Below are 11,863 nucleotides of genomic sequence, written 5' to 3' on the forward strand. Positions count from 1 at the left end.
CGGACATCTAATATTTTCTGATCATATACCGAGCAAAAATAGCAGTAGAAAGTGCTTCAATTGCAAATTCCACTCAGGAAAATATAATGTAGAAGCAAAAAGTAGCTTGGAAGAAGCAGATATGGGTGTAGAATTCCTTTAACAATAATTGTAATTTAAACCCTAGGAAAAGAGAGGAAGGGGAAACAGGAAGCATCGTCATTGAGAGCCAGCCATGAGGATTCATATCCTACGACTTCAATCAGAGATCTTGGAAGGTTCTCTTGCATCTTCATAATGGCTTTTATAACTGAGTCATAATTTTGACCATTCGGAGAAAATGCTTTACTCCAGTAGAAGTGAATGCAATCAAGCAGGCAACCTTAACAGAATAGAACCAAAATAACATAAATCACAACGTAAATTTAGGCAAGTTCATTCAAGATCTTAAATACTCATCATTATCATCATTCCTGCATTAATTCCATATTAATAAGATCGGCCACATGAATTCTCTTTTTAATCTTTACACTATATGCCATTTCACATACAATGTTTAGCTTTTTAAAGTCATTTTTAATAATCTTATCCCATATTATTTTTGGTCACCCTCTCCATCTATTACCTCCTATTACAATTAGTCTACCTCGCTTAACCAGTGATTCAGTAAAAGGAGAAAAATTAAGTAAATAAATAATGAAAATTTTAAATATATTAAGTACTAATTTATATCCGCATTTCCCAAATGTCATCTCTCCCTCGCAACCTAAAACCTATCTAAGCTCAAAAATTGCTAGCCGCTTCATCTACCACTATACCACCATTAACGTGAGAATGCTTAGGGGAAGTATATACTGAAAACGTAAAAGTGAAGAGTAAATTGAAGGAATGAAAAATAGAGAAGAATGAATGATGCAAGATAAAGTTCTATTCCGAGGGAGTGCAGTGTTAAAAATAATACTACATAATAATAATCAATCAACATGACAAATAAAGATTCTTCAAATCAGGAGGCAAATAAGAAAAAAATTATTCCTCGTTTAAGAATAAGAAGTAGATTTGGGTGTAGCATTCACTAACAATATTTGTAAGTTTAACCCTAGGAAAAGAGAGAAAGGGAAAACAGGCAGCAATGTCATACAAGTACAAGTCAATTCTCAAGTCAAGAATGACTTGACTTCCTTGAAACCAAATCCTAAATGATCCATGAGACTGTTTTCCATTTCTCCTAAGTTCAAATATCCCATGCTCAATTAAGCTATTTCTCGTCGGTAGCATGCAGCATGTAACTTCAAAATATACTAATCAGAAAATGTGAGCCCTAAGCTCTTCTTCTATAGAAGAGTTGCATATTAATAGATCTCGCATACATGAAAATTAAATCCAGAGAAACACATTTTGCATAATATATGAACACACACAGGTTCAGGTTAGGACACCTCGGATTCCGTAACAATAAATCTAGAGATAAAGGATTTACATAGTATATGAATGAATAGACACAGGTTAAGGAACATAGGACTAATTAGACATAATGAAATCAAACACATAAGTAAATGACCACTAGCCTTTTCATAAGTAACAAGTCCTGTTACTGGTAAAACAAGGGAATCCACTAAATCAGTGTAAATACTTCTCCGTATATAAATACACACATGAATCTGCTAGTTGTCAAAATTTTAAAAATTAGAGCATCTTTCATAACATTACGGGTAAGAAACAAAATTCTAAAATTTTTCAAGATGTGACAAAGTCGACACGACCTTCATAATATAGAAGACAACCAAAAAATCTCATTGAAGTGATTAGAGGATTACTTCTTAGATGGCAGACATTATATGCAGCCAAATCATTTTGATAGAAGCCGATATACACCGTATTGTTAGCCTTGTGGCGTTGGCAGCATATCTAAAGTAGTTGCTCACTTCTCTGATTACACAATGTCCTACAATTTAGTATCGAAACCTTGAAATCCTATCTCACCCTCGTACGCTTTGATTACCTCAGGAGCTACATCCTTATACTTGGTCAGAAACCTGGTCTCAAAACACTTTCTTCCAGAACCTAACACCCAAACCACATCTACATCATCCTTCCCAATCAAACCCCTTGACATCAGAACTTGCAGAACCGAACATCTTGGAATGATTCTCCTTTCCAAACTAGTTAGAAAAAGAGTTGGGCATTTGACAGTCTCTGATGCTCTTAACCCCGCCTTGTTCAAGAAGAAATCCATCAGTTTCCTGATCTTCTTCTCCGAGGAGAGCACACACATCGGTTGCAATTTGAACGCGGAGTTAAATTCGCTTTCGGACCAACCAAAGCTCATATAAGCTTCCTTCTTCTTTTCCCAATTGAGTTTGCTAATTGCCGACATTGAACTGACAGCCACCAAGTATGATCGAGTTTTGGGATCAAACCCCATTTCCGTAACTGCATCAGTAACCTCTTTAAACACATCAAGTCTCGCACCTAGTGTTCCAGGCTGCAACATGATCAATTTCCCAATATGGGATTCAGGCACACCATGAGCCCGCAAGGTGTGGATTTTCGGCACCAAAACTTTTTCAACATTTAACATAACCACACGGCTACATCGCTTAAGAACATAAATTAAATTCTCGTCGGTCCTTATGTATCGTTTAAGGAAATCACATGTGGGAATGATTTGGTGTTCCAAACTATTCTGTAACACGTTACTTGAACATATAATCTTAGGCAAGTCAGGTCCGACGACACCCAAAGATTCAAAATACTCAATTTTGGGTCTCAAAGTTCTCTCTGGATCAGCCAAAATTAAAGTTGGGTATGTGGAAAATAGGCGTGAAATGTGATTTTTAGCGAATCCATGCGATCTTAGGAGCTCAAGAACCGAGTCCGGTTTCTCTGTGCTCTTAATGTTGACCCTCTTAGAAGCTGAGATAGCAGATTCTAAAGACAAACCACATGAATTTGTGAGGTAAGCGATGGTGAGAGCTTGTTTCTCAGTGAAATTTGAGTTGGTTGGTGGTGTTGATTGGGTTTCAATGAAACGAACAATTGTGGGTGTATTATGATTGATTCTGTGATGTATGAGAGTGTTGTTGTATATGAAATGAAAGGTGGGTGATATAGACTTACTGTATCTGAGAGCCATAGGGTTGAGCGATTTGAATGTTGGCCTCTGTCCCCTGCTCGATCTTCCACAAGTTTCAGAGAAAACCCTACTGAGTGATACAGAAAACCCTGTTCAATGTTGTGAGCTCATCAGATTGATATCAATAAAGAGTCCATATAAACGGGGTCATCGTTTGGGCCGCAGACATGTCCAATGCAACAAATTCATGTGCACCAAACAATGGGTCATAAGCCCAATGTATTCTCCTCCCTTTAAAAAGAGGTATGAGCTTGGAGCCTGCAGTGTGCAATTTTCTTATTATGATTATTCACCTATGATTTGGAGAATTTTTTTTTTTGGTTATTATTATTATTTTCCATGGCACACACATATATATATATATTCTTGTGTTTTATATATATATAGTTGTGATCTTTTGCTCACCGTGGAATAAGAAATTTTATCCACTATTTTACCTAATCTCCTTATTTAAAGTTTCCTAATTAATATTAACACAAAAAAAAAAAAAAAAATTGATATAATTGATATGTATGACCTTTTTAGTTAATTGACATTTAATTTTGCTTTTGAGAGAAAAGAGTGTTGCAATAGGACGTGGATAAATTAAAACCAATCTTACAATTTCTTACTCAGGCAAGCCAAATCACATGTAGAAGACAAAGTGTTTTTTTTACATTATGAAAAAATAACCAAATCCACGAAGATGCGTCAATAAGAACAAATATATATCTTAATTTTAATTGAATATAAATAAAAAAATAAAAATAAAAACTTTTATTTCAAATTATTCTAATACTTAAAAACATTGATATATAGTCCTCTTAGTATCCAAAATTACATTTACTAATTTTTATTTATTTTTAATTTATTTTATTATTATTATTATTATTATTTTTATGCATGATGGATAGAAGAGTGAGCAGTGAGAGAAGTCAATTTTCCCCTAAACAACAATGGGTGAATATTCAGAGAAATATGCTTTCTCGCAAGAACTTTGAGTTTTGCCATTTTTTTACCTTTTTATTCTCTTTTGTTTCTCTTCAAGCAAATACACAAACCCAAAAAATGAGGAAGGTAGATCAACTTATCTATCCTACCTCTACGTGTACACATATATAATTAGATAAGTTGATCAACCCTTCTCATTTAGTCTATTATTGTAAGAAGAGTTTTGTCCCACGTTAATTATTGATTATTGTCATATCACGTTTGTTGTCAACATCAAGAGAACTCTCTCTCGTTCTTCGGTCTTTTCCTTCCGCAAAGTCACAAAAGGTTGTTGACTATTCAACAAACTCGCGACTATTAATGGCATGTCAACCTCCGTTCTTACCGCTCTTACCGCGTACCAATTTATCTTACTTACAAATCATGGTACACTACTCCAATTACTCATTTTCCACCTTTATAATAAACAAAATTGGAAACGTTTTAATGGCTTGATTTGTTTGGTTTCTAGCTACCTTCCATACCCTTTCTCCTTCTTTATAATAAACAAAATCGTTGGTCTGAAATTGAATGTAGCCCCCTTCCATACTCTTTTGCCTTCCATAAAAGAGAAAAATATACACAAGAAGTAGAAAGTAGCTCAGAAGAACCTGTTATGAATGTAACATTAATGAACAATCTTTGTAATTTCAACCCTACTAACCGAGCAAGCGAACACAGGTAGCATTGTTAACTTATAGTGGAAACCAAGATAATCCACCCAATTTAGCTGTATTCATCCAGTCATGTATAAGATTCAACAAAAAATGTATCATGAAAACCATTACGCAAAGCAAAACTCGAAATAAATATATAGAAACTGTTACCTACCGTCAATCCCACCTGCTTAAGATGCTAGGAGAGAAAAAAATGAAGTTTGTCAACCTGATTTTTATCATTGCATAACATTGAATAATGGTTGCAAAATTGGACAGAGACGCACATAAACGCGCACACAAACATATATATATATAGATAATGTTGAAAATACACCATAATATTGATTTTATGTTGCAACAAATTTATGCACGCATTATGGAAGTGGAACACCGATTACTTCAAAGATACCATCCATATTGCTTCAAAATGAGTCCTTGACATTAACCTTCACCTATCTTGGCGATGACATCTGCACACTGATTGCTCTCTGAGATTATTGCTAGGGTGACACACTATTGACTTTGGTCCGATATATTATCAATGGGAGCTCTGTGACTGAATCCATCCACATTGTCATTGTCTTATAAGGATGGCAGAATTCTCGATGCTCTGGTCCAGTGAAGACATCAAACCAATCAGAATAAATTGTGCTCTCTCTAGACAAGTTGATTCTCGTACCACTACGCATCCGAGGAGAAAATATAGAAGTTAAAATCACCGAATAGCTTTCCTAACGATCGCTTCAATGAACCCAGAAATTTTATATATATATATATATATATATATATATATATATATATATATGATTCATAAAAAATGAATTTGCACAAAGTAACTACTCTTGGACTAGATCACATATTCTCATGCTTATCAGCATTTACCTTTAACACTGAATCAAATATGGACGGTATTGATCCTGTATTTCAGGCCCATTTTACATCTAACACAAGCCTCCTAAACATTAGATCTAGTGCAAGCCTATTAATCAACTTCATACCAGCTAGAAATATGATAACAGGACCTATATCACTATTCTTTCAATCAAAAACATAAAAAATAGGACAGAAGTGCAAGGAGATCATTTACAGTGAGCAATAGAAAATTCCTTGAGAGAGTAGCCTTTCCAAAACAGGTCTAAGCGCCAAAGCTTCCTCATGTCAAGGACAACATGTCTCCTTTGAAATAGAAGCCAATAACGAATAACCTCAACATTTCAGAAATTGCCCAACATAAATTTACATCTGACTACATAGTAGATGAAGAACGATCAATGACACCAAAATAAACTCTGGACCAGAATTACTCAAATCAATCTTTATTTTATTTTATTTTATTATTATTATTATTATTATTTTTTGCATCTGAATCTATTTGTAACCTCTATAGAACCTAAGACATATTACACATTGCTCGAGTATAATTAGAAATCTCATCACTCAAAACATATTCTGGAATGTTGTTATGTAAATAAAGGCATGTTATTTGTTCAACTTGTCCAAACAAACATCCTTCTTTAACTTGTTTTGACCCAAGTGAACAAGGAAGATAGCAAATAACATAATGGGATAACTCGTCCTGATTAACCCTTAACAAAAACTCCAAAAAAGAAGAAATTTTTTTTTTTTCTGTCAATGTATTTAGTCATGCACACATATACTTCTAGAAAAACTGTTATCTTGTCCTTATTACCATTCTATACCATTTGTGACTGGAAAATCTGAGAATATTACTACAAGAATAACATAAATCACCATAACTAAATTTTCTTCCCAGCCAAATATAATGAGTGTACCCAAAGGAACTGGTGAGTTAGTGTAATGGCAAAAGCTTCAACTAGTAAGGGTCCAAGCATGTGTAAATGGGGAGATACACCAGGTAAGACATTTAGAATATAAAATAAAGCTATTTCTGGTAAGTAGCATGCTGCAAATCCTAAATGATCCATGAGACTGTTTTCCACTTCTCCTAAATTCAAATATCCCATACTCAATTACACTATTTCTGGTCGGTAGCATGCTGCATATACTTCAAAATATACTAATCAGAAAATGTGAGCCTAATGTCACGGGCCTAGAGATTTGGCGCAGCGGCACGGCCCGTGCAGCTCCAAGGCGTTACTTCAGCTCGCGCAAGCGCCCTGGTCAGCCACCACTACCTGCCCTTCCAAGGATACATGCTGACTGGTTTCGGCCTGCCATGGCCTCGTCAGGGGAATGGCTCCAGCTCCCGACCAGTTTGTGCAGGGATGGCCAACTCCCTTCTTCATAGTCAAGTCCACGACCAGCGACCAGCGACAAGCTCCTCGCACTCAACCGAGTTGACCTACCTGAACTCTGAAGAGGTTCCATCTTGTGCTCCTGCACGCCCCTTCCCTGGAATCATTCCTAGTTAAACTCTACTCTTCGCCAACCAGCATGCGTGTCTTCCATCCTCCAAACGTCTTAGGAATCACTTCGTGACACTAAGCTCTTCTTCTATAAAAGAATTGCATATTAATAGCTCTCTCGTACACGAAAGTTAAATCCACATAAACATGTTTTAAATAATATATGAAAGAACAGATAGGTTAGGACACCTAGGACTTTGTAGCCATATTAAAATCACAAAAAGTTAAATCTAGAGACAAAGGTTTCACATAATATTTGAATGAATAGACAGGTAAGGACACAGGACTAATTAGCAATAAAGAAATCAAACACACATGGAAATGACCACTAGCCCTACAAAAATAATAAGTCATCTTAATAGTAAAACAAGGCAATCGACCAAGCCAGTGTAAATACTATATAAAATTATAAATACACACACCAACCATCACAATCACCACATTAGTATTCTGCAAAACTAAAAAGAACTAATAATTGAAAGATACAGACACCCAAATGGAAATATGAAGGAAATCTGCCGGTTGTCAAAATTTAAAAATTAGAGCATATTTCATAACATTACAGATGAGAAACATAATAATGAAAATTTCCAAGATGTGACAAAGTCGACAAAGAAAGCTGATGCGACCTTCAAAATATACAAGACAACTTACCTCTTCTCACACTGTCGCAGCCACCAAAAAACCTCATTGAAGTGCTTCGAGGATTGCTTCTTAGATGGCATACCTTATAGAAACTCAAATAGACCATATTGTTAGTCCTCTGTTGTTGCCAGCATATGTTGCTCGCTTCTCTGATTCCACATTGTCCTACACTCTAGTATTGAATCCTTGAAATCCTATCTCACCCTTGCACGCTTTGATTACCTCATGAGCAACCTTCTTATACTTGGTCAGAAACCTGGTCTCAAAATTCTGTGTGTTACAATTCAACACCCAAGCCACCTCTACATCCTTCCCAATCAAACCCTTTGACATCAGAATTTGCAGAACTGTACATCTTGGAATGAGTCTCCTTTCCAAACTATATCGAAAAAGTTTTGGGTGTTTAGCAATCTCAGATGCTCTTAACTCCGCCTTGTTCACTAAGAAATCCATCAGTTCCCTGATATTCTTCTGTGAGGAAAGCATACACATCGGTTCCAATTTAAATGCTGAATTAAATGTGCTTTCAGACCAACCAAAGCTCATATAAGCTTCCTTCTTCTTTTCCCAGCTGAGTTTGGCATTCATCAACATTGAATGGATACCCCATAAGTATGTTGTTTTTTTGGGATCAAAACCCATTTGTTGAACTGCATCTGTAGCCTCTTCAAACACATCAACACTCGACATTAGTGCGCTAGGCTGCGACATGATTAGTTTTCCAATATGGGATTCAGGCACATCATGAGCCAGCAAAGTGTTGATATTTGGCACCATAACTTTCTGAACGTTGCACAGGTCAGCATGGATTGATCGCTTAAGAGCATAAATTAAATTCTCATTGGTTCTTACGTATTGTTTAAGGAAATTTAATGTGGGTTTGATTCGGTTTTCTAAACTGCTATCTAACATGTTATATGAACAGAGAATCCTAGGCAAGTCAGGTCCGACAAGACCCAAAGATTCAAAATACTCAATTTTGGGTCTCAAATTTGTCTCTGGATCAGCCAAAATTAAATTTGGGCTTTTAGAAATTAGGTGTGAAATGTGTTTTTCAGTGAACCCATGCGACCTCAGGAGCTCAAGAACCGAGTCCGGTTTCTCTGTGCTCTTAATGTTGACCTTCTTCTTAGAAGCCGAGATAGCAGATTTTAGAGACAACCCACATGACTTTGTGAGTTAAGAGATCGTGAGACCTTGTTTCTCGGTGAAATTTAAGTTGTCTGCTATTGATTGGGTTTCGACAAAATGAACAAATGTGTGTTTATTATGATTGATTCTATGATATATGAGAGTGTTGTATATGAAATGGAACATGGGTGATATAGACTTACAGGATCTGAACGCCATAGGGTTGAGCAATTTGAATGTCACTCTCCCGTCCACGAGTTTCAGGCAAAACCCTAGTGAGTGTGATTTTGAAGAGGGTGTGTTTAATGATGCGAGACATTGAGAGAAGTAAACGACTCATAAAAGTAGGTCATCTATTGTAAACTTCTTTTGGGCTGCAGACATGTCCACATAATGTGCACAAAATATTCTTTGAATCCTTGAATTCGATCAGATTTTGGTTTGATCTGTGCGAATCCGAATACTACGCAATGGATCGGTGACGGACAAAAAAAAACATAGAATTCATGGGCTGTTAAAAAGTCAGATATAATTAATAATATATTAATTAATTTAATTAGTTAATAATAATTTAATAAATTGTATTAATTAATAATTATTTAAATATATAAATTAATATAAATAAATTAAAATTTTATTTATTGGGTTATGATTAAAAGACAAATAAATAATATTAATTATAAATAATAATAATAATAATAATGGATAATTTAGATTAAATTCAATCTGCGGATTCAATTTGATCCGATCCGTGAAATAACAGATTGGTGATGGATTAAGATTTGTCTAATCCGTGGGGAGTGGATCGAATTAAAATTAATGTATAATCTGATCCGATCCGTGACCATTCCTAGACTGCATCTATTAGTAAAATTGGACTAGATTTCACCTATGATTTGGAGAATTCTTTTATTTTTATTATTATCATTTTTTATTATTATTTATCAGAAGAGTAGTGTCAAAAAAAAATAATAATAAAATACTCTAGAAGTATTACTAGTAATTTATTGTAATTAAGGATAAATTGATTAAAATATTATTTTAGCCTTTCTTTTTAAATTTATCATTTCTTATTATATTATATTATTTATTTTTTCTCTTATCTAAATATTAATTATACTATGTATCTTAATTTTATTATATGTATCAATTTATCATAAAATTGGAAATATATAAATAAAGTTGTAACCACCATTTTCTGAAATAATTAACTTATTATTCAAACTTTATTACTTGTAATAAAACTTATTATACTCATTTTAAACATTTTTACCGTTAAAAAAAAAAAAAAAAAAAAAAAAAAGAAACTCACTTAAATAAAAAATACCTTCTTTTCATGAAATTTATTCATGACAAATTAAGAATTTACTTAAATTCTGTTAAAATATTCTGCTTAAGATTGTAATTTAAATAATTAATTTTCAAGAATTAAAGGTAAATTTATGTAAATTTAATGACAAATATCTCATCAAATTAGTATGAATATTTTTCTTAATTTATTTTAATAAGAAAAATGGATTAAGTGTAATTTAATAAGAAATGATATTATAATCATTTAATAAAAAATAACCCCGGTATGGGAGCATTTTGTAACAAAATGTGATAGTTGATGGAGCATATTGTGCACAAAATATACTTCAATATGATTATCTGCAAGTTCGGATTTTGGACATAAGATTTTTTTCTTTCAGACAAAAAACACACTAACACATTCACTTTTGCCCCTGTAAAAACTTGAACCCTCTACCTACTACTTTAGAAATGGGGTACCATCAGGCTACAAGGTCATTAATAAGTATAACATAATTTTGAAAAAAAATAATAATTTTTGCACAGAGTAATTGCAGTGAAGGGGAGTGATATTCACAGTTGCGCAAGCGACTGTCAATTTACAGTTGCACCTTTTATTGGTTGAAAAATCAAATTATAGATGTTATTAATGCATTTTTTCCTATTTTATTGAAACTATGAAATTTCAACTTTTAAGACTAAATTACCCTTTTATATTTATTCTTTCTTTTCTATCCTACTTGTACATGTACACTTGTATAATTTTGATTTTTTCTTTGCTTACATACCTTATTCTTTCCCCTCTCTCTATATTTTTTTCAATTGTTTTTAACTATTTATATACTCGGTTTCTCTGTGTTTCTCCCCTCTATTCTCTAAATCCATATTAAACAAAGGAAAAAAAAAAAAAAAAAAATCTTATGTAAATTGATTGTTTCTTGCCTTTTTTTTTTTTTTCAATTATTTCCTTTTCTTTGTTCCCACACATATATAGTAATTTACCATATTGTGAATAGATTAGAAAACCATATTTCTCTTGTTTCACATATTAACATAACATTATTTCAATTAAATTACAAAAAACCCAATAAAAAATCCATCAAGGTGAACATATAAAGTTATAATATATGCAACAAACAAAGGAAAGAAAGAGGAAATAATATAAAAGGGTAATTTGGTCCTATAAGTTGAAATTTCATAATTCCAATAAAATAAGAAAAGACGCATTAATTACATCTTCTATAATTAATTTTATCACTGTTTTTAATGGGTCATTTATGCAACAAATAAGGGAGTGAAGCCCTTCATTTTCTTGTATTTAGCGTAAATAACTAATAAAAAGTCATTCAGTTAAGTAATTCACTAGGTGTGAGTATCACTACTCTTTTGATTTTTTTATTATTTTATTTTTTTTAATTATTTTTGTGCACTTTACACTTATTATTATAGTTTATTGATTTGAAGACTATTTCATTTTTTTTTTTTCTTTTTCAAAAATTCAAACAAACACATACCACTTGTATTCACATTCTAAAATAAACTTACTTGCAAATTTGCAATTCAAGAGTCTATGTTACAATTGAAGGGTGTGTGTCATGACTTGCGGATTTTTATTCGTAAAAGAATTAGCCGGACAAGGAAAATAACTTCAAAATATTTTTAAACAG

The 11,863-nt window shown here is 33.3% G+C and overlaps 2 protein-coding genes across 2 annotated transcripts; both read right to left on the bottom strand.

Annotated features, from left to right (window-relative positions):
* Positions 1-14: 14 nt before the first annotated feature.
* LOC132315670 (transcription termination factor MTERF6, chloroplastic/mitochondrial-like) lies at positions 15-3,215 on the bottom strand. Its single transcript, XM_059814014.1, has 2 exons — positions 1,797-3,215; positions 15-361 (listed from the first exon to the last, which is right to left on the bottom strand). Exon 1 carries the CDS (start codon positions 3,113-3,115, stop codon positions 1,925-1,927), a length of 1,191 nt encoding a protein of 396 aa, XP_059669997.1. The 5' UTR covers positions 3,116-3,215; the 3' UTR covers positions 15-361; positions 1,797-1,924.
* A 3,161-nt stretch (positions 3,216-6,376) lies between these two features.
* On the bottom strand, positions 6,377-8,946 carry LOC132315671 (transcription termination factor MTERF2, chloroplastic-like). The gene is made up of 2 exons (XM_059814015.1): positions 7,785-8,946; positions 6,377-7,218 (listed from the first exon to the last, which is right to left on the bottom strand). The coding sequence occupies exon 1, from the start codon at positions 8,685-8,687 to the stop codon at positions 7,941-7,943; it is 747 nt and encodes a 248-aa protein (XP_059669998.1). The 5' UTR covers positions 8,688-8,946; the 3' UTR covers positions 6,377-7,218; positions 7,785-7,940.
* Between the last annotated feature and the right edge of the window lie 2,917 nt (positions 8,947-11,863).

The sequence above is a fragment of the Cornus florida genome, unplaced genomic scaffold, assembly GCF_030987335.1.
Source record: "Cornus florida cultivar Cherokee Brave unplaced genomic scaffold, ASM3098733v1 CherokeeBrave_3.0.0_Hap2_Chr07, whole genome shotgun sequence".
In the NCBI taxonomy this organism is placed as follows: Eukaryota; Viridiplantae; Streptophyta; class Magnoliopsida; order Cornales; family Cornaceae; genus Cornus; species Cornus florida.